The following is a 24,346-nucleotide window of genomic DNA, read 5'->3' as shown; positions in this document are numbered from 1 at the left end:
TAAGAATAATAACTGGGGCAATTACTATAAAACAGGCCTTTAATATCTGAACATGTCATAGATAAACACGAGGTGGAAAATGAGGCCTGGTGCTGCCTGACGGAGCTTCCAAGGGCCATATTTCATGCTATGAATTTTGGGAGAAGAGTGATTGGGGTGACTTCAGCAGTCGGCTTTGGGTTTGGTTGCCATGGCAGCGCTCTGGCCTCTCTGATAGCCAAGCAGCAGCCGGCTGCTCTCAGATCTCACTCCAGACTGGCACACTGACACTGGGAACTGTGGGCACCTCCAGAGCCACAAGAAGGAGAACCGCAGACAACCTCAAACCAGACAGACTTTCTCCTTCTCCCAAATGTTGACGCTGAGAGTTGACGCTGTCTGCTGCATGTAAACTCAGAGCCCAAGTGACTTAATGGAACTGGGCAACCGGGTTCCTCCCTCCCTGCATGGCCGCCCTCCACCAATCACATTTCAGAGCCACTATGCCCTCCATTTAGCCCGTGAGGGTAATTGAATGGACCATAAATGAAGGTGGAGGCTTGTAAGTCACCCATTGGTGGTTATTTGGGTAACATGCTGCGGCTCTACAAATGAGGTCATTGACAGACATTGAGGCTCTCTCAAAATAAAGCATTAGCTTACAGTACTAAAGCAGAGCCATACACACACCGATGAGAAACATACGTTGTTGGTTGCCGGAGACCCAGATGATACAGCAGATCATACGGTGAGTCTACTGTTATCTCTTGGTTTCAGGCTGAGAGACGGTTAACTGTTCAGATTCTCACCTGAAAACACAGATCTCTTGTTGGCATCTCGCGCTCCACCTGTAAAAGAATTAGGACAGAAAACACCCCCATCAGTCTGCTGTGTCATGTAAGGCTGCCTGATGACTCCTGAGCAATGTCTGTGGCCTACATTGAACACTGAGTTGATTGAAACAGAGCAAATCCAAAGTATTACCATCCTGTGTTTTTTTTCCTCCAAAATATAGATTTTTCACCATTTTTCAAGGACTGTGAAATGTGTTTATGCAGAACAAGCCAACATGTCCACCATGTAAAACATGATACAATAGGATTTTTGTCAATATTGTGCACATATATACTGTATGTATATCAATAATACCAACTACCACTGAACACTTTACATATTTAATCTTGACAGGTGTATAATGTAATGTACGGACTTAATTCCATTCTACATTTCTCTGTTTGATTCATTAAAGGGCTGAGTGTGTTAGCCACAGACATGAATGACAAAGGGGTTAGGAGTGAGGAAAAGGACAGACTTCTTTTCATCTGCATTGTGGTATGTGTGGTTATCCCATTGTGGAAGTTTGTAGAATAACAGGAAATAGCTATGGATTTTTTGGCGCCAGCTCAGACACATGCACTGGCATGGAGTTGGGAAGCGCTGCACTAATGAAGTGAGTCCCATATTCAATCACACACACATACACACACATGCACACAGACTCAAACACAAATGAGCACAGCACACCATATTATGGACAAATACTGTATATCTATACCAGGGCCCGAAATGCCCTTGTAACTTCTTAAATTGGCTGTGAAATTAAAATTAAGTAGGCAAAAAATAAGTCGGAGCACTCTTTTTTGCATTTCACCCTGTTCACAAATTCATTGAGTTATCATATATTCACACATGAATGAGACTACTGTCCCTTGTGGGCCACCGTAGGTGATTAGTAGGAGCCTATGGGTGATTCTTTCCAGTGGGTGAGAAAAATGGAGCGTTCTTGATCAGAAAACTACCTGAACTAGTAGAAAATGTCTCTGTTACTCTGTTTATGTGCTGGTATGTTATGATTTAAAATAAATCAAATGTTAGTGGTACAAATTGAGAGTTTATTTGTCAATATGCAATGCAACATCATTATTTCATAGTTCAGCAAGGACCGAAATCCCCCCAAAAATCTGATAAATGGGGCAAAAATGCCCTCTGAAAAAATGTTAATTCCTTACCCTGATCCACACACACACACACACACACACACACACACACGCACACACACACGCAACCAGATTCAGTCAGCAGCCCTGTGGACCCTCTCTCACGCCAATAAATGCTTTGTCACGTCTTGCGGCTGTTGGGGTCTCTTTTTCTCTGTCACTCTCTCCCCTGTCTCGCAGCCACCTCTAATCCAATGTGCGGCTCATATCCTTTCTCAACACGTCATCGCCATTGCCAAGACCTAACGCAGGCCCCCAGGGGCTATTAGGAAAATATGTCCATTCATTTTGCAAGATATTCATTTGGCAAAACAACTACCCTCAAGAGGAACTTGTCACGAACGGTTATATATCCATTTGACAACCTTTTTGCCTGCTTAATGTTTTGTTTGACTGGAATTCTTGTTTCATGAGCTCCATAAAAGTTGTCTCTCTGATTCCCACATGCACTTGATTTTCTGTGTGAGTGTGAGTAGCTGATGCTGGATTTTTGTTTACTGAGAAAATAGGGCTACATTAATTTGAGAACATTTTGTTTCTGATTTAATGGCATAAATAGTTCTTGGCTTGATTCATAAATTAACTGCAGATCTAGTAGTTGTTGTTTTTCAGTCACACAGTAGGCCTTACGACTAACTGTTCTGCAAAAATGTGTAAAGTAATGCTTGTGGAAGTTAGTTTTCATTTAGTCCAGCTACAATATCAGCTTCTAGAAACATCTTTGAGGATGAGAGAGATACAGAATTCTCACCATAAATGTTAAGAGAGCATGAAGTTGATGCTTTGTTTGTAGTCCGCAGTGAATTGAGAACTTCTCTTAGTTTCATCTTGGCAAGCCTCTGTGTATCAGCCCATACTACCAAATTCATTCACGTGATTTATGGACTGGAACCTTCAAGGAGGTCTGATCTAATTCTGTCATGTTCAAAGCCAGAGCAATGTGCTGTACTGCGTTCTAGCCAGACCATTATTATGATTGGATTTACGACTTTCAACCGAGAGCCGTTCATGTCTATCGACCAGATCTTAATGGAGATTAATCTATTAAATGATGCCAGGAAAGGAAATCTTAGACAACAACGTATTCCACCTCTGAACCTCGCAGGATATCACCCAACTGTGGAATACGGAAAGTTTCATGCCTCGGCCCTCGTGGCCCCTCGCAGAATTTTGCAGGGAATACTTACACATTAATCTCTGCTTTTTAATAGCTCTATTGCCATTTGAACGCATTAGTCACTCACATCGGAGAAGTGACGTTAATGAAATGAACTTGGCAAACTTACAAAAAGAAAGTGACTGTGGGAAGCTAAAGGCATTAGCGGGGCAATTGTCAGAATTGGGAACTGTGGATTCAAATGAAAGGCGTTGAGAAAGAGCTAAACTGTGAACTTTTGCTCGCTCAAAAAAAAAAAAAGAGTGTGTGTGAATAGGATATGATAAACAAAGGAATGGAGAGTTGAAAAGAGAAAAGGAACAAAAAGCAGGAGAAAGGAAGAGCGAGAGAGGTCACTCACTCTTGTCCTGTTCAGGAGGCTCCAGGATGTCGCTCTCTGTGTCACTAGGGATATGCCAAGGCTGTCTGATGGCCTGTAACTGCTGGTAAAACTCATCCTGAAATGGGAGGGGAGGGGAGGAGAGGGGAGGAGAGGAGAGGAGAGGAGAGGAAAGGAGAGGAGAGGAGAGGAGAGAAGAGAAGAGAAGAGAAGAGAAGAGAAGAGAAGAGGAGAGAAGAGAAGAGAAGAGAAGAGAAGAGAAGAGAAGAGAAGAGAAGAGAAGAGAAGAGAAGAGAAGGATTACTGGGTTAATTCATGCTCTGCGTGGATAACAGAAAGAGGAAAAGAGAGACGGAAGCGCAGGTTAGGGGAAAAAAAGAATTCTGTCTCAATCAGTCTGTCTGTTTACTTATCCATCTGTTCATCCATCTAGATATATATATACACGTCTTCTTCCCGGGCTTATAGAGAATGAAAGGAAAACATCTGGAAATATGTATTCAGTCCAGCTGCAAGATGTCATTTAGCAACTTTAGATTCTGGAATGTCCAAACAGAAAATCAAATCTAAACTAATTTCAAAACATCTTGGCGGCGAAACAGAGACATTCCCTCTTACTCCTGTTAAATCCTCTAATGGTATTACATGGAAAGTTGCGATGACCCCATGAAAAAGAGCAGCAGGTCGAAAAAGTGAATTGCACAAAACTCTCACTGGCACACATGCATGTCAGACCCAATAGAGCTACAGCTGTTTTTATTTTCTTTTATACCAAGTACACCTCTGAGTATAGTCCTCGGGGCAAACCTTTAATGAATAAATTGCCCCATGCTCCCTGCGAAAGGCTTTTATGTGTTCTTATTTTTCAGTGCTAAAAGGTGATGGAGGCTCCAGTTCTCCAAAGCAAGGGGAAACCATCGAGCAGTTCAGGGATGAGTAGCTGCGCAAGAAAGGGAAGAGGAAGAAAACCAGCCTTTACATCCCTTCTTTCCTGTACATCCAGTGTTTTTAATAGGTTCAGGATTCCCTCACTCTCTAACCAGGCCTCCTTTAGTGGCTTCAGCCCTTGTACACGGGACCAGGTGGCCTCAATAAAAGCTGAATCGGTGCTGTGGTGTTTTTGATAATCTCACCAGGCGTCAACCGACGTAGCTGTCAAAGGAATACAGAGGGATTGCGAAATTCCTGCCCACCATTAATAAAGCCCTCAAAAAATGGTTTCGTATTTAACGGTGCTGCCGTGAAGTAGACCATGAAAGGAGCTTGAGAGAGAAATCCCATTGAAAATTCTCCTTTTAAGCCAGACACATTTTTCCACAGTGAAATGACATCCTACTGTATAGACCTCCACCACTCTGCGCTAAACCCCACACGATGCACGTGTGTGTGCATGTGTGTGTGTGTGTGTGTGCATGTATGGGTATGCACGTCTTACTCTCAATCTCCCTGTGTAAAGGCTCTCATGTTCTACAGCCAACTTTACTTGGCCCGGCTCGGCCTATCTGACACTCACCACACGATTTCACTCTCACCAAACTAACACGTTACAATAAAGCTGGGTGATTTTCAAGCTCATGACCCAAGGTTTATGACCATTTCACCCCATGTTTTACACACTGTTTGAACAGTTGTTCTATTCCATTGCTAGATGATCCTTACATGGACTAAATAGATAAACATATATACAAAATATATGGATACATAATAGGCTTCTGGACAATGAGTTAAAAAAAAAGATAATTAGGTGTTTTGGATAATGAAGGTAAGTATTTTAGTTTGGGGTCTTACCTCGGACAGGTAGGCCCGTAGGCTGGCACCCAGGCTGTCTGTGGTACTTAGCCCAGGAGGGGTGAGCAGCGGTCGGGGGCGAGTGGGCTGACATGTGGGCGTCACCGGGCGGCTCCGCGACCTCCTGAACGTCACCTCCTTATGAGACCCAGGGGTCACGGCAGAGCGCGTCAACAAGCTATTGGGGGTCAGGGGCCTGCTGGGGGTTCTGGGGGTTTGAGTCCTGCTCCCGGGGTTGCTGGGAGATTGAGTCCGACCCATGACCAGGGAGGTGGGCTTGGGGCTGAGCAGGGGGAGGCCCACGGCGCCGGGCTTGGCTGAGAGGCCGCTGGCTGGAGACTGGGGCCTGGAGAGCTGGCTGGGCAGAGGCAGGGTGTTGGGGAGCGTCCTGTGGAACAGAGGCGTGAGCAGCAGACTACTGTGGGGATTGTTGGGGCTCCTGTTGGTCATTTTCCCTGCTTCTGCCAGCTTGGCCAGGTCCTTCTCAACCTCTGGAGGAAAAAAAACAGCACAGAGGGAGACAATCCAAGTCAGCATCCAGCTCTTAGACTTAGAACTTAATAGTCAACAGATGCAGTTTCCAAAAGAGTGAGTTACTATTGTTTTCTAATTTAAACCTTTCTCCTATCTTAATCACAAATTCAAATGAGAATGTTCAAATTGAGTTTAAATTACTGTATGCTGCTATTCCTATAATAGTCTATATGGCTCCCAGACAACTCTTAAGCCTAGAACTGGACTAAAAGATAAAAGTCGAAAGAGACATTACGCAGGCTCTGCTCTGAAGTTAGTATACATCCTATAAGACAGATGATTCACAGACTTCATTTAAGACTAAAGTGGGTGAGACTGTTTTTATTTAATCCTTCTTCTGGGCAATGATGACAATATTTATAGACCCTGTAAATTGTGGTGAATCCTGCTTCCTCTGTCAGAAAAGGTTCCAAGTTGATATTAGCACAGTCTGGTATTTTTTTTTTCCTGTTCCTGAGAAAAACACATTTGTTTGCACCATTGGTAGTCTCAAAAACATTTCTGTTTGTGAGAGAACTGATGCAGCCAACTCCTGTGATCAACATCTGGGTCACTTTTTCCATGTTTTTATACTCTTTTTCAGGATCTTGGCAATTGGGATTCAACAAACCAGCCTGGGAGTTATCATTTGAGAGGGATAATTTCAGAAATGACTCACCAGAAGTGACTTTTCCTGGACAACTGTATACGTGTGACGTTAAATAAATAACAAATACAAGCATGACAAGTATTTCACAAACCTTGACTTCCTCGTTTTTTGAGCAAATCGTGCTTTCTCCAAAAACAAACAACATTTTTCCACACAAAAATGTGAAACACATGCTCCTCTTCGCAGATCACTATCCATTAAGTATGCAAAGCAGAAAACTTCTGCAATACTACTCTAAATGCAGCTTTGGGACATGAATCAGTTTGCTTGAAAACTATTCCAGGCTGTTTTGTACGCCGTCCTTCCGGGACCGAATGCATTTAATTCGTTGACATGCATAATTAGATTGCTGTTTCTGTGCTTAATCAGCTCTGATTGTGGGGAGGTCAACCTTTACAGTGAGATACAATGCAGAGCACATACAGCACAGTGCCTTGCCCATGTGTTCAATAACCTGCATGTGTACTGCGTGACATTGTGTCTGTGTTGTTTTAACCTTACTGCACTCTACATGTGTTACTTCTCTAAATCAGCAGAGAAGGGGAAAATGAAGGTCCAGGCTACAGCGAGGACTTTCTTGGTCCGATTCTGACTTAACTCTGTGGGGTGTTGGGGCATTTCATGACATCAGCTTGTGGCAGGACTGTAGTATGTAACATGACAAACCATGAGAATGCCTTGTTATTAGGTTGCTAGGTTGTATACACAGCTAGATGGTGACCAAACACCCACTTACCCTGAGAGATACGTATCTCTGCGTGGGTGCTGTGACGAAAGTAAAATAAATACTATACACAGCAAGGATACTGGTATAAACTCAGCCTCCATTTATGATGATTTTCCGGTTGAAGCTCTTACCCACCCACACCAATCCTACCATAACCATCATGACCGGTGTTTTTATTACATCGTAAACAGGATATGCTGATTAATAATCTGATATCTTATTCTTGTTTACCGATGTAATGATAAACAGCCCATTTTTGGTTTGAAAATCATTCTCCTTTCCGTAGATGCTGGCTCCAGTCATGATTTTTATTGTAAACCAGTCGCTGCCCCCAACTTCCTTGCATTAATGAGTATCCTATGACAACCAGCTGCATCGAGAGATTTCTGTGCAGTTGACTGTGTTCAACACAGAAATTACTGTAGGCCATCTCACAGATGCTGATACAAAATGACAGCTTTTGAAAATCAAAGAAGTGGCATCAAAATCCATATGGTATGAAGCTTTGATAAGTTTTGATCCAATCGTTCAGTAGTAACAGGAAGAAAGAGGAGGGGGAGAGAAAATGAGAGAGAGAGACAGATCTAATCTATTATACAGTCTTTGATCAAGCAGCAATTGCACTTGGTGAGAGAGTACAGGGCCACAGCACGCTATACAACCATTCACAACTCATGCAATCTTTATTGGGTCCATCCTCTGAAAATAAATGAAATTGCTAACGACTCGTCTCTTGTCTGGACTACATCTGCAGTCCTAGAAAAATAAGACACACCGCCTGAGCAACTTAAAATAGTCGTCCTGTGATCAGACTTAAATGAGATAGAACTGAGAGACTGGCCACGAACTACACAGTCCAACCCAGGTGAAACTTACATTTTAATTAAATCAATGGCATCTTTCGGTAACACATTCAGTTACCAGTCATTTCTGCGTCTATTATGAAATAATGTAGATTCATTTTATCACAAAAGGCGGACAAAGAGAAATTGCCCAACCACATAATTGGGGTAAGAAGATGAGATGAAAAGAGAGGCCCTGGCTCCAAACATGGAAAGTATTAGCAGCTAATAAAGGCATGAAAGAGCCAAATTAGCTTGTTCAACAGCCTCATTTAACCGCCTGGCGGGATCCCTCTGCCTGAATATTCAGTAACTCGGCGTAAAACAACTAGAAATCAATGCCATCTGAGGACCAGTGGGCCAAAAGTGAGTGTGTTGTTAACACACACAGTCCTCCTTTAGTGCCCCTAAGCACCAGTATGCTGTTGTGGTCTCTCTGCACTGCGAGGCAGCCAGAGTATTCAGTGCCAATGTGCAGATGAGCTGAGAAGACCTTAACAGCTGGGACCGCTGTTGGGTGACATTAATAGGTTCACTAAGTGGGGCCAATATGCTTCACATAACTGTGGAATGTGAAGGCGTGTACGAGGCCTTGACACACAATGGTGCAGTCCAACGAAGTGGGAGGACACGCGTAAACAAACAAGTGGGTGACACATGATGGAGAATGGCAACATTCCCTTTGGTCTCCGCTCCAGGCTTTGATCTGGTTCATAAATGAATACATACTTGATCATCATGACAATAAAGGCAGTTTCTGAGTCACCCAGACGTCACATATATCAAAGAGAAGAGATGAGACTTGAAGTACTCAGGAATAGTGACTCCAAAATGTCACACAAATCCTCTGTTGTCACACACAGTCAGTTTCCAGCACACTTCAGACTTCACACACTTAAAAATGACTCAGCAGAGCTGGAGTTATTAGACTGATTGAAGTTGTCAGAGCTGGAGTCATTAGATGAATTCCTGGCATGCAGTAATTATTTTAATTAGTTCTTCTATTTAGTCCCGCAGTAATTATTTTAATTAGTTCTTCTATTTAGTCCCAACACATTTTAGCAGGAAGATCAGTTTTTAATTAACCAAAAAACTCCTCTGGCCTAAAACAGTATATTCCTTGGCTAGACTCTCCCCTCTCCTCCCCCCATATCTACTCCTCCAACCCCTCTCTATTAAGTCATAGTTCAAAGTGTGTGTGTGTGTGTGTGTGTGTGTGTGTGTGTGTGTGCATGCGCGCGTGCGTGCATGCATGTGTGTGTATTCCAAAGCAAGTTTTTGATCTGGGTTACCCACACTATTCATCATTAAAGCCACAATACACACACACACACACACACACACACAAACACAAAGCACTGCCTACCAGCAAGGTGTTTGCCCATGTTCTCCAGCTCTTTAGAAAAGAGGGAGTCGCCCAGTAGCAGGCCTGTCTGCCCGATGGAGCTCCCTCCTCTCACAGCCTTCAGATCAGCCTCCCAGACAGGCTGACGCTAGTTAGCAAGGAGAATAAAAAAAGAGAGAAAGTCACATTAGAAGAAAGACTTGGGTTAATCCTTTATATAATTTCCAGTTATTGCTGAAAATATCTGAGCCATATCTGCTGGAAAAAAAAGAGGCAATTATTATTTTTATGGGCTTTAGAAAAACATTAGAAACCACAGCAAGTGTAGATGAAAGCTTGCAGCATGGAGCGCACTCTGTTTAGTGAATGCAGGGCAGTAGACTGTCAGTAGTGGTGGAGGACATTTTTGTATAACTATCAATAAATCTATAGGAGTTCTGCACACTAGTCTGCTGGCAGAGAGCCTGACAGCAGCAGATCCTGCACCAGCAGTTAACGAACAATAAATCAGCCATCTTACATAGTTTCTTAAGCGCCGACTATATTGTTATGATACAAAAATAAAGACGATCATATGCCATGAAAAGACAAGGGGTTCTGTGAAGGCAGGGGGGATCACTAATGGTTGCTAGTTTGGGCTACTTTGCTCTACCTATTCCTAGCCTAGTACATTATTTGGAAAGGGACCCATTAGAAAGACTAGGGTTGCCAAGTCCTGTAATGGCAGTACGCCTAATCCCCCTATTTATCCCTTTGATGGCACACAAGTGGACAGATGATCTGTTAAGCCAATGGACCAAGTATGCATGAGCCTCTAGTGCAGGTGAGAAATAAAATCCGCCCGCTGTAATCCCACCTCCTGTAATGTTGGTTTACACTAGATTAGTTATGATACCGCTGATGCCAACAGTTACATCATCTGATGTGCTTAGCGCCTACTGACAGACAGGCTGACGTGACTTGACAAAGTGCTGACACAGGCTAAAGACATTTTAAAGCCGAGATCCGATGATAGACGTACAGTCTTCCAACAACATTTAAAGACAAACCGGGGATATAACAGTCTACTCGTTTTTAGAGCCCCCGGATTCCAAGTGGTCTGAAAAACATGTTTCCAAAGAGGAGGTATGGTGAAAAACAACTGAACTGAACAACTGGCTACCCACGAATAAATGGCGGAACGTGATTCCCAGGGTCTGTGGACTTGGTCTTGGTGCCTGTCAGTGACATGAGGCGCTTTGTGGCAGTGCGACCACAACACCACAACCCATCCTTAATTACAGCCCTCATAAAGCAGCAAGGCGGGTGAAACATTACAAATAATGCCCCCCCCCTCAACTTTATTTCTTTCTCTATGGTGGTATCCCCCCGATCCAACAGCATGACATCATTCTTGTCCTCTCTCTCTCCTCTCGGCTCTGAGAACATAGCAAACAGACCTCAAAATTTCTCAAATGCGTTTTTTGTTGTACTGTAAGTCATTACTCTAAGGATAAGCATTGGACCATGTTGATTCATTTAAATCACTTCTCAAGACACACCTTTTTAGAGAAGCATACAATTTATGATTGCATTGTTAGTTTTAAGTCTAATTGAACTGTTTCTTATGCTGTTTTTTAATGCTGCTTTAATGCTGTATTTGTGCTGTAAAGTGCTTTGAGTTATTGAGAAAGCGCTATATATAAATAAAATGTAATATTATTATTATTATTATTATTATTATTATTCAGGTCTTACTGCTACAGTTGGAGCACCAAGTACAAGTCCTGCTTTCACCTTTGTTGTATTATAGGTTCACTGGGTAAAAACTGTACAGTCACGACGCTTTAAGTAAACCCAGCCTTGTTACACACAGCTCTGTCCATATGGACTTTCTCTTATCAGAGAGGTCTACAGTGAACCATCTGCACTGCTCCAGCCCTCCAGCTCCTCCGTCCAGAGAGCGCGGCCCATACCATAATCAAGACCGTATATCCTGGAGACTACACACTGGAGGCAAAGGGCCCTCGGTGATACACTCCTGTGGCCAGACACACAGACAGGATATACCGTGTCTGCAAGCAATCCAGCTTTCCAGATAACATCCAAAAATAAACAGACATTACAATCAAAATATGACTGTTGTTGAATAAATGGTTGTTTTCGATTAGGAGGACGACGCTCTCTGTTGACAGAGATGTGGACTGCTTTTCATCAACTGTCTCAGCCTAGGGCTGCAGACTAGTAGAATCAGTTTTGCCTTTAAATTCATTCAGATCAATATTATCAAGACTCCAAGATGCTTGGTGCATATGGGACTTGAATGTCCTTTTCAGGTGCCATTGTCTTCGATGGGAACATATGATGACTATGTGCTTAAGAATTTGGTGCAGTTCTTAAGACACAGACATAATTGTTTTTGCCAGTTCTTCACAAAGTGACCTGGAACACTTCAACATAGAGGACATTGCACAGTACTGTTTGTAACTATTATACCTGTACAAATTTCACACACAAAACAGCAAGGCCCTATCGAATACCTCATCTCTCTCATACCCAGTGAAAAGATAAATTGGACTTGATTACAGTTTTGCTGGCAAGACAGAATGAATGGATGAAAAGAGAATTTCCCTGCACTGTGGCTTGAAGCAGCCATTGTCCTTATCAGAAATGATGTATGACATGAACCCAAATGAGTCAAACTGTTTGCTTTCCCTTTGTTTGGGACGCTTGGATGAAAGTGTTTTAATCTACGCAGAAGAAGAGATGAGAAGGAAGGCCTTTTCATCTCCCAAATAAAGAGCTGCTCTAATTTTGCAATGACTTATGAGGATATTAATGTCAGTGGCACAAAAACCAAGTTGTATAATCCCCCTCCCACTACGACGAAACCAAAAGACCATCTGAAAAAAAAAGAAAAGGGAAAAAACCCTTTGGTGATGCTTCTGCCCAACTAACAAACATGGATCTTGTTTCTTGCAAAATTGAATCCATGTTGAGAGCGAACAAGACAGAGAGAGAGAGAGAGAGGATGGGCGTCCAGAATTAAATTTTTTACAGCATCCATGTGTGCAGCTATGCGTGTGTGGTCAACAGTAATAGCCACCACAAACTGGGGTTCGGTCCAACTTTGCCCTCCGCACAACAAGAACTGTTAGGGCTGAACGCATACAGTCGCGGACCCCAAACACGGTCGGGCGCACATCATTTTAGACTTTTACCTGGGCAATTTGTCACATGCGCTATGGAAAAAGTGTGTGGCATCTACTCGCGCTATACGGTTAGCTTTGCGTGTCTCCTGCTACAGCTGTTACAGGGGGATGTGATCTCTTTTCGACTCCTGTCCTGCCATATGCCCATGACAGCCAGGGGGGCCACCCTTGCACTAGGAAGTAACACACACCACAATACAGGCCGCTATTACTTTGGTCACACAAGGCCCCGGGCCAGGCCCTGAAAACCATTTGAAAGGATCCTCAATGGTTGCTGTCATGACATGGGGATGGATGGAATGGGAGGGAGGGAGAGAGATAGAGAGAGAGAGAGAGAGAGAGAGAGAGAGAGAGAGAGAGAGAGAGAGAGAGAGAGAATGTGGAATGTGATGCCCAAGTATTTTCTATTTACATGTCTTTGATCGTTTTGACACTATGGTAAAAACAGCTATTTGCTATTCATGTGACGGACAGTTCCCTTCACATCTGACGTGCGCTTCCTTCTTGTGTTGTGCAAAGCAGCGCTCTGTAACCAATATGCTATTGAGAACCATGTGTGTATGCAGGTTTTCATTCCGACTAAACACTGCAGCAGCTGATTTCACTGATCAGCACACCTTCAACCTCAGAGGCCACTGGTGTGAAACGATTTTGTTGTCTAAACTATTTTGAAGTGTGTTTTGTTAAAACATTGCGTACAATGTTAGACAAGCCTTATGTACACTATGCTCTGGCGCTGGGATTAAAGCGTCTTTGGTGATTTCTGCAGAGGATGCAAGCAATAAGAAAAAGCTGTTCAGTGTCTAGATCTTCTATCCCATGGCATATCCTCAAGTTTACCCAGCAGATAACTGTAACAAATTCAACAGAATAAAAATCAAGGCATATGTTTTCCAAATGACAGATTCAGTTCTACCTCTTTCAATCTAGCGTAGCCATGGGATGATACAGGATATAAGGTGTAACACTCGACTTTTAATGAGTTCCTGTTGTCTTGGCACACAGCAGAATCACCTAATGGACTTTATGGACTGTACACAGGCTCCCAGGCTCACCGGCCCAACCACTGAGTCAGCACAGCCAAAAGCAAACAGGATATTGACAATAACACAATTAGACCCTGATTCAGGCTTTCCTCCTGAGACAGACCAAAGACAGGTCTGATGACATACTGTCTATGCCTCAGACACAGCGGCAATAGCTCATCGTTTTGTGTCAGAAAAAATGATGAAAAACTATCGGGGGGAAATGAGAGAGATGTTTGGAGGGTTGGAAAGTTCAATCAGAGAGTAATCAAGTCACCAAATGTTTTGCATGCAATTCACTGACAGAGTAACAGTTACTGTATAGTGTGATGGCCAAGCATGCAGAGAGCGGGTGTCGAATAGCAGATAGATTGGAATTATTATCGTAAAGGTAAACACAGGCTACAGTTCAAAGAGTTCGCATCAACAATCGAGTGGGAGTGAGCGTTGTTCTACACAAAGTTACAAGCAACCAACAGGCCTTTTCTCTTCAAACTGGATTAGGCTATATTTAACAGAGCTCTCAAAATCACTGTGCCACAACAAACATGTCTGGTTTCTTGGGTTCAAGGAAGATGATCTGCTTGTGTTTGTTTGAGGCTTTGCAATGAGTTTTTGCTAAATTTTAAAAGGACATTAGTTTACATATTTTACATGTAACACTAGTCTGATCTGTTCTGTTGCATGCAAGGGTGTGCTTAGACGCATATGCTTATTGGGTGCTTGGGACGGAGCACTTCTGTCTGTGGGTGCGTCTGTGAGGATGTACACACAGGATTTGCCCCAATAAGACGTAAATAGCACTGAGATTGAACGTGCGATTGTGTGCATATTTACCGTTTCTCTATGCCACTCTAATAATGCTAGTGCACTTGTTTAGTCATGGTATCTCTGCAGCACTCCCAATAAAGATGGCACATTGGTCAGCTTTAAGTGCAACTGGGACCCTGGAAATTGTAGAGCAACTGTTAGAGAGAATAGAAGGTATCTGCTTGAGAGACAAAAGAAACTAAAACTACCATCCCTTACAAGTTTTATCAAGATTTAAAATGGTTGGGATTGCGTCTGGTAATGAGCATCACAACACAGATCAAAGTGTATAAAGAAAAATCCAAGTAATTTTATGTTGAAAATGAATGAATGAAGTCTTCCAGCACATAAGTCTTTCAGCAAAACTGTTCTTCAAGCTCACTTATTGTATTAAGACAATTATTTAGGGCACAGCGCACAGATGCCACATTAAAGAAAACCACTAATATGAAAAGTCTGGAAATCCTAAAGAGACAAACCTTAGCAGGAGTAAAACGGCTCTAGGGCTACCTATGCTGATCTGCTCTGAAGATAATCATGCATGCATAACTGTGGAGGTGTGGGAGCATACTAAGAGAGGGTTGGTGCCAATAGAAAAGGGCCCCTGCCATACAGCATATCCGCTGAAACCCAGCCAAAATCTCCTGGAAATATAAATAAACCATCACAACGGTGCTGCCTTGTATCATACATATGGCATTGCATCACTCTAATTATCTAATTTCTACCATAAAAATGAACAGTTTCCCCCTGACAGACTTTATGATGGCAACACCCACACAAGGGCTAGAAGAATTTGATTAAAACATATCATTTAACGCCTACAAAGGAAACTGTAGAGGAATTTGTTGGGGAATTGCTCTGGCTATTGCTCTAGGAAAGTATCTGTCTTTATTGGGCAATTATCACCTAAAGGAGGCGGTAGTGGCAGGGGGCTTGTCGAACTAATGATAACCATTAACAGTGTTTACTTTCCAACATCCCCAAACCTTTACTGCCCAAAGCAGGGCAATCTACAATACAAGGCATTCTTCACTTATGGACAACTACACACTATGAAATGGCCTATTGAGAAAGAACAACTTTCAAACCTAGAACAGGTTCCATGCATCCTCTCTCTAAAACCAATAACAAGTGCAGTAACAAGTAAAGAAACAACTTAGTTTAATTTTGACCCTTTCCTACCCAATACAAAGAGCATATGTTCTAATTTATTATGATATATAAGTTATGGTACGACAAGCATAGCAGCAGATACACATTTATATCAGTAAATAAAAGAATGGAAATAGAGTCTGGCATGGCGGCTGAGTTATATCTCATACTGTATGACTTCAACCATTGTTTGTCCAAAGAAGTGACTCAACTCATAAAAGCATTACATTTTGTTTTCCATGCCATTTAGAGTCTCTGGTCCACAAGCCCCTGAAGGACCAGTTAAACTAACAAGCTATTAGGGAAACAAATTGCATTAGTCTTTCAAAGAGGGCCAAACACATGCAATTAAAGAGAAAACAACCACATTAGCTACAGTAGGTGACAGAAGACGTTCACACTTGCCGTTTCCATATGGGACACATTAGTACCTTGCTCTTTAGTGCGCCAGACAGCGCTCAACCTATAGAGCTGTAATGTAGGGGAGCGATAGAGCGCTTAGGTCCCTGGTAAAAAGCAGCCACAGACTAAAGAGCCCCTGTAGCTGTGAAAGTCAGTGGTAAATAAAACAGGGAAATCAGATCTAGCTGGAAGCTCCACTATTCAGCTCAAATCAGTGAAAAAGAACTTTCTGTATTGGCATCAAATATCAGCTTCAAACAGTTTGACACATATTTCATTTGGAACATTTGAATCAAATATGTGTCAAACAGCCAGTTTGCCAAACAATGAAAATGAGAAAAAGAGAGCCAGTTTAATTCCATATACTGTAGAGTTTGTCTCATTTCTAGATGGTGGCTAGGGCATTTGGCTGAATCCATTGAACTTCCGACTACAGGCTTTGATTCAATAGGGCCTACAGTCTCTAAAAGTCTGCTCCCAGTTAGTCTGGAGCCTCTCTGCATCTGCTGCGCACACGGAGCAATGCCTCGGCTCCAAACCCCTTTCTATCCGTAAAAAAGCAGTAAAACAAGCCTTTCCCAACACTTACTTTGGGTAATTATAAAAAGGTATCGGCTTTTTTTTTGGGTAATTATACAAAGGTACCGGCGTCTTGGCCGACTGCTTTATTAACAGCATGTGAGTGTCTGCCAGTGTCTGAGTCTGTGGTGTGTGCAGCAGTCGGCCTCTATAGATTTCTTCCCCATAGCATGTGAAGCTATCACGCCATCCAGCCATAGAACAAAAGAGTGTATACTCCTATAACCCAGAACTATTTGGCTCTATTGTATCAAACTTCTAAATTAGCCTGAATTGTAATTGTGCCACTAGATATTCTTTTCATTTCTCCTTTTCAGATTGCACACAAGTGCCCCGAGAGGACAGCAAAGTGATACAGGGAGATCTCTAATTAGGGGTATCACTTGTTCAGCACTATCAACTGTTGTGTAAGCTGAAATGCCTCCGTAAAGATGGATCAGTTGTGCTTGGGTCTTGTCCTAATAACAAGAGGCTTGAGGTGGTTTTAGCTCTCTCTCTGACAATAGAGGCTGTGGAGGAGAGAGCGACGTGGTAATTGATGGGAGTAAAGTGATCTTGATTGTTTGGTGATGGATGCAGGGAGGACACTTACAGCGCCTGACACTTGAGACACAGCCTCGCATTCCTGGCCCCGTCCCACTACTGTGTCCACCCCGGGCAATGGACCTGCTCCAGACAACACATAAACACACACACACATACAGAGAGAGAGAGAGAGAGAGAGTAGAAAATGAGAACACAAAAACATAGAAAGAGGTAAGAATTAACCATTTTGAATTTGTGTAACTCACAGGAGATGTCAGGTACGGCTTGCTCTGTGATGTGAGGCCTGTGCTCCTCTTCAGCTCTGGTATCTGACAGACTGTCCCCCTGCAACCTAGAGACAACACATAACACACACTGTACATTAGCAACGCAACTACATGACCATGGTAGTGTTGTTGGCAATGGAGAGCACTTAAATCTCTGAAATCAGCATTTTTCCACCACACCGTAATGCATATTTGGAAACTTAATGTCAGATCATGAAAAGACAGTAAATCTCTATCAGTCTGAGGTGATGAGACAAAGAGGAAGTGTTCAGTGGGTTTATAATCTCTGTTTCAGCCAATAGGGGCACTGACATCTGGGATGGTACCGAGGCAGGGAGAACATAGGGGACAGCTTATGAGCAGAAACCCTATCTCTTCATCACAGCTTCTCATCCCTCTGAAATGAAATCTGAAATGGGCCTTCCTTGAGTGTACTGCGTTCATATGAAACCAAAGTAATACACTTACAGACATATGGTCTGTGCATGGATCATTCCTTTCAGCAGCAACTACCCTCTGCTTACTGAAAAAGCAAAAATGAAAAATTGGCACACAGATTCTGTTTCCCCCTTAAATCATACAGTTGCTGTTCTTTATCATAATATGTTCCAAGCCCCTATAGCCTTTTCAGAGCTATCAGTTTGGAGTGAAATGGGAGCGGGTCTGAGAGATTTGGCTGTCTCTTAAGGTCCTAAAAGATTTAATGTTCTCTCAGATAGGAAAGTATACTGTGGGTGAAAGACAAACAGCTATCGGAATGCTTTTTCAGTGGGAACGCTAACTACCATTCTGTGCTCCGTCCTGTGGTCCACTGAGATAAATAGGTTACACGTGGCTTTTCGCTGTATCTCTGCTCCTCTGCAAACTAATTCACACACAGCAACAACAGTATGCTGTAAATGCGCGGCATTTATTTTTCTACAGCATATATTTAACGACTGTAAATCATACCGCATATTATATGTAATTACACACTACTTTAGCTCCAAATTCTTTCACTGCATGCTATTTCCATGTCATCAGCGCAACCATTAGCTGAAGACAAAAGAAAGCAATCCATAGGCTTTTATGGTGTGGCTGCATTCCGCCACAGCCACAGGGCTCTTGATTTTTACCTCTATGACAACTCTAAAAACAGAATACAGCTTTTCAAACTATATTCAATTTCTCCCCCACCACCCCCCTCTCTGTCTCTCTCTCTTTATAAGACCATTAAAAAGCCCCAGAGATGACTATCACCAGCCCTTCCCAATCTCTGAATGAAAGCTGCTCATAGCCACAAGTCCTGACTACCATTCCCTCAGTACATTCCAGATATGAAAACAATTAATTTAATGAGAACTACAAGCCCCACAGAGGTCTGCGGAGATCTATCCATTTCCTAGGACTGCACCACCAACTTCTCCGGACTGCATCGAGGATCTGGGATGCGTTTGCACACAGGAGGTTTTGTGGCAGGAGCAAATAGCCATAAAAGGGACTGATCGAGTGTATGAAGGAGGTGGGCGAAGGCTGGTGTAACCGCAGCTATAGCCCCAGAGACAGGGACATGCCCACAACACACAGGCCACACTGCACTTTACACTTCAACCCACCAGCAGAGAGCCAGAGGAAGCAGCCTGTTTCCTGACCTGCCACTGCTGGTTAGGAGCCACACACAGGCTGACTGGACCGGAGAGGCCGGGTGGTGGAGGTGTGGACATTGTCTGGACGGAAAGGAGGGGCAGGACAATGGCCGAGGAAGTGACAAGGCTGGGATCAATTTCACTTTCAGGTCAATCAGTTCAAACTGGAAAGTGATACTGCTATACAGTGGTTAATAATAAAGAACTGACTTTCAGTTATTTCATTCAAGATAATATATATGAATCTTTTCAAGAAAAAGGTTTTACAATTTTTGGTTTTTAAAGAATACACATTTTCTGAACTGGTTGAATTAAAAGTGAACTGACCCCAATCCTGCTGTCTAAAATGGCCCAATCTTACTACAGACAGTGTGATTTTGTCAGTGTGATGTAACTGTACTGCTGAAGTCCATGTTGTCACATCAGTTAATCAAAATCAAAATTAGTTTACGTGACTCTTGCCTCGTTTTAATGGCCTGTAACAGAGCAGGCGGATCTTGAACACACCTCAGCCTGAGTAGTGGCACACAGGATTTAGTAACTTTCAGGAATGCTGCTGGAAATTAATAAACGCCCTGTAAGGAGGAACAGGGAGTTGTCGCCTTCACGCTGTGGGTGTGAAAGTGAGCGTCACCTGCTCCTTGGCTTTGGGTGGTACATGGCGAGTACTATGGCTCAGTCTCATTTGACTGCCTAGACAACTAGAAAGAGTGAATACAGTGTACGTGCTTTGGAACAAGAGTCCCGGGACATCACTGACCCATGAGAATTCACATGCAGAAGAAAAGGAGATGAATCCTGGTGTGTTTGCCTGAGGGGTGACAGGTATGTGAGGAATGCTTGTCCAACTTTTGGCAGTGTCCACAGGTCCAGGCAGGGCCAAGCCACCTGCTAAAGCCCTCTACCATTGTTGTGAGAGTCATATGATATTAGAAAGAATCCCTGTGATCTATAGGGACCTTAATTTTACACCCCAACTCTATGGTGACTATAAAAAAAATAAATTTTTCCTAAAACTCACAGAGACACAGTGCAAGGTCACATCTGTACAGTAGTACTGTCTGCACATGGGCACACATGCACATGGGACCAACTGTGCCTCATATGCTGGTCTTCTGAGAAGTAGGTTTAAGGGTTGGCCCCATAGTGGGCCAGGTTTGATAGGTGTTTCTGGAATCCCATCAATTGTCAGGGTCGCCCTTCTCCATACTGCTCCCTGACCTCTGCCTTTACTACCTTCTGTTCACAGGAGCACTCCTCCCTCACAAACTACCGTGTGTGTGTGTCTGTATGCGAGGGCATGCATACACACGTTTGTATGCGTGCGTGCATGCGTGTCTGTGTGCGTGCATGCATGCGATTCTGCGCAACTCCTGATTTTAGAGTTCTGTGCCTCCAGAATAGCACACAAGGCATACCATGTGTGCAACACTTTTTCAGCTTAGCGATCTGTTTATGGCCCTTCCACTCACCAAAAATGAGTATGAAAGACCAGGGCTCCTTCGCCAGTAAAACTTGGGAAGGATTTGGTGGTCAGGTTAAAGAGGACGAAGCAGGAATTTGGCCTCAACCAGAGAGAGAAAGACAGAGAGGGAGAACAGATGTCTGACATTTCAGTCAAAAGACACTCAGCGCATGAGCCAAAACTCACTCCAGATACAGATGTGGCTCTGCTCCGCCACTGATCCAACCGGGGGCCGCAGCGATAAGCCGGAGATATAAACTATTCACCTTAAACATCCCGTTGATAAACGCCCGACTAAAACCCAGCGATACCATTCATCCTCCTGCAAGACCTCGGAAACCATCTAGCTGCATGTGCGTAGAACCAAACCGATAAGCAGCATGAATGAATGAAGAGTAAGAAACAAACAAATTCCAAACCCCAAACAGAGGAGGCCATGCAGGCAGACGTGTGCCTGGCGTCTCATCGACCAGATACCCGTTTATCTGTCCCTGGCATCAAGGGAGAGTCCTGCCCACACCTGCCTGTGGTATCACACCCAACATCCAGAAATGTGAGCGCTGCACTGATGCTGCGGATCAGGTGAACAGGAAACGTGTCGGAAGAGAAAAGGAGCGATAAAGAAAGAGAAAAAGAGTGATAATGGAGACGGGTATCAGCACCGGGGCTGCTTTGTGAAAACAAGCAACACCGGAATGCACTTAAGACATGATACGATTCTCTGTTCTTGATCTTAAGGTATGTACGTCTTCCCGATGAACAGGGATACAGATGCAGAGGGAGCAAGGAGAGTGAGCGTGTGTGTGTGTGTGGGGGGGGGGGGGATCATGGATGGGGATGAGAACATGGTGGATGATGGAAAGAAAAAAGGGCTACTATTTTACTATAGCTAGGCTTTCTTTGAATTCCAATCTTTCTAAACCTGATATACATAAGCCTGATACACGCTGTGGCAGCTCTTGTGCACTGACACATACAAATCCAATATCTTCTCTACCAGGCACCAGGCATGAGAAGGTGAAAAGCCGGTGCTCGGCAGCTCAGAGCAGAGCAGGCGGTAGCATTTACCTGGCACACCTAGAGCAGATGTTGAGCGTAACCTTGGCCTGCGGCTCAGCCTGATAGGAGCTGCGTCCCTGGCTGAACTTACTGCCGGACGGAGCCAGGCCCGTCACGCCCTCCATCCGCAGGTCATCCAGATCCTCTGAGAGACGCACAGGCAGAAGAGAGTAAAGGGTGAAAGGAAGAAACAGAGGAGCAGGGAGAGAGAGACAGAGAGAAAGAAAGGGGACAGTGATTAATCACACTCTAGTCTCTGCTTTGTCAATATCAGCGCCGGCGATGACAGCCAGCTCAGAGCCAAAAGAGCAAGCATGCACATCACAGTAAATAAACATGCTCAACCCAGCCCCTGCTGCTGTGCTCTCTCTGCTCTCTCTCACACACACACACACACGCAAGGGCAAAGACACACAAACATATAAAACAAAAAAAAAATACATTGTTGCACATCAACAACGCACAACTGTTTGTTCTAAGGAGAGATGTCAGGAAGTTGGTGACAGCAGCACATCGTGACAGCAGAGGAACAGGAAGGGAGACGCTAACAAGCCGGGGACGAAAGGGACAAAGAACAATGAAGTTGGCGAGGAAAAAGGAGCGGAGAGAGAGAGAGTGGAGAGCTGGACCGATGGATTCGTCTGATCTCTCCCTGTGTCCTCAAGAGCACAAATTCTGTCTTAGCACACACACACACACACACACACACACACACACACACGCACCCTCTTCCCTCTGACTCTCTAAAGAAGTCCATATGTACGAGACACGCTAGTATCCGTATCGTAACCTCTTACTCTCTGTTTCTCTGCCTCACTAATAGCCACTTGCACACGCACGCACACACACACGCACACACGCACACACGCACACACACACACACACACACACAGAGCTGACAGGTGCAGAAGGAACGGTAGGTACCTGGAAACCATCTGTAGCCTACCCTACCTTTCCATCTTTGCCATCCCTCTCCTTTTCTCTATCTCTTTCTTAGATAAATGTCTCTTTTGATCATTCTGTATCTCCTTAAAATACAGCTGGTCTCCACTGAGAGAAAGATAAAACGCTCTCCACATGCAATAGTTCTTCTTAGGTCCAATGTTTGGCCCCGATCCAAGGCTAAACATGACTCTATGATCAGGTATCGTATCACAGAATCACATTTTCTGCTTGAAGGCGCAGTAAACGACATGCATTTCTTTAACAGAGACGCAGCAATAGCGTGATAGCAAAAAAGAAAGCATAAATCACGCCAATAACAAGGGGCCATGAATTTTATGAAGGAACAGCACTGAAGTAGAATAATATGAGTCAATGTTTTCTGTTGCAAAGCACAGTGCAGCAACGGTTCGTTAAATATAGTCGAGGATCAAAGGCGGGAGTCTGAATCAGCCAGAAAGTTTTGGTTTTGAGTACATCCTCAAGAGATAAAACATATTGCAGCACTCTATGTGTTATGAGAATGAATCGTGGATGTCTGGACTCTCTCACTTGGTTAAGTGAGGTGGTCAAGCTTTCTAAAAACATGCTGAATTACAGAACATTTTGACCGGTCACACACACCATAACAATATTTGTCCTATTCTTCTCATCACACCAGAGGAATTTAAGAACTTGACGCCAATGAGAGGGTCACTTTCAGGACACTTTTTCTCACCTCTCGCCGCCATTGTTTCTGCACATGCACATACGTGGCTGTCTATGTGTGTGCCGAGTCACACGAAACCAACATTGATACTTTTCTCTTCCAGATCGCATTACCCAGCCCCTGGTTTGGAGGAGAAAAAACAGGCCTCACACCTTGAAAGAAGAGAATGCATGACTAATCACCGGGATTAGAGGTGAGACACTCGTTCATGAGAACTCTCTCCCTCCATCCATCAGCATGGCACGGGGCCACAGTCTCTCACCTGTCTCCTCTCTCTAACCCTCTCCTTTGGGTGTCAGGCAATCGTTCTGATGCAAGGATATACGCAGTAACCCACCCTGCCAGAAAACGTAATGCTCCAATCCACTCTGCTGATACGTGACTGAAACACATGACTCTGCTTAGCATAGCTGTTCAGGGTAATTGATTCTTAGCTCAGTTTTTCCACAACCAGTTAATAAAACCAGAATGATTAGCAAATGCATGCAGTCACGGCTTTCTCACGTTATGATCATTGACATCAATCATGCCACTCGCACAGAATCTGGGCTGGGCAGCAGTCTGAGGAGGAGTATTGTTTGGGTTTGTGGAGAAGGACAGTTACATTCCAGTAATACCCTTAAGCAGGGTGATATTAAATGTCCCATTCATCATGGTATGCAATGGAGGGGGTGGGGATGGAGAGGGCCACGAGCGATTTGGGCAATTTGCCGGCCGTGGGAACTGCTCAAGTTCGGGCCTTCACCTTTTCCTCTCTCTCTCCTCTTCCTCCATTCCCTCTTCTTCTTCTTCTCCTTCTAACCGTTCTCCTTTTTTGGCTACAACTAATGTGGCATGCCAGATTTTCTTTGGGTCACAGCCTAAGATACAAATCATTACTTGACGCTTGGAAACATTCACTTGTGAGGCTGCAGCTTTCACAGGAACACCAAAAGAATAACAGCGCCCGGCTCTGACCCAGCAAGGGAACATGACCTCAGTGCACGCAGCTGCCTGTCACCTCGGCTCCCGCTTTGTCTTCGCTCCTCGTTCCCTTCGGGTCAAGATAGAGTGACACAAAGAGGGAGAGAAAGACCTCAGTGTCTGGGGGAAGACGTAGCTAATCTCAGATACACACAGGTCACCAAGGTAAACAAAGGCCTCTGTGGGGAGCGCACATCCCACACAGGTAGGAGATTAGTCTGCTATGTCAAAAGGAAATGTAACAGAGGTTTA

General features: G+C 43.9%; 1 protein-coding gene across 1 annotated transcript; it reads right to left on the bottom strand.

Moving 5' to 3' along the window:
• Positions 1 to 162: 162 nt before the first annotated feature.
• Positions 163 to 24,007, bottom strand: LOC139642758 (uncharacterized protein C8orf34 homolog). Its single transcript, XM_071517768.1, has 9 exons — positions 23,887 to 24,007; positions 21,490 to 21,640; positions 17,311 to 17,396; positions 17,112 to 17,185; positions 9,379 to 9,505; positions 5,261 to 5,751; positions 3,494 to 3,590; positions 789 to 827; positions 163 to 269 (listed from the first exon to the last, which is right to left on the bottom strand). The coding sequence occupies exons 1-9, from the start codon at positions 24,005 to 24,007 to the stop codon at positions 163 to 165; spliced, it is 1,293 nt and encodes a 430-aa protein (XP_071373869.1).
• Between the last annotated feature and the right edge of the window lie 339 nt (positions 24,008 to 24,346).

The sequence above is a fragment of the Centroberyx affinis genome, unplaced genomic scaffold, assembly GCF_046629955.1.
Source record: "Centroberyx affinis isolate AG114_WGS23_722 - 3 ecotype Tasmania unplaced genomic scaffold, CSIRO-AGI_Caff_v1 ptg000519l_1, whole genome shotgun sequence".
NCBI classification, from domain to species: domain Eukaryota; kingdom Metazoa; phylum Chordata; class Actinopteri; order Beryciformes; family Berycidae; genus Centroberyx; species Centroberyx affinis.
The sequence above is the reverse complement of the archived record's forward strand: the minus strand, read 5'-3'. Positions and strand labels throughout refer to the sequence as shown.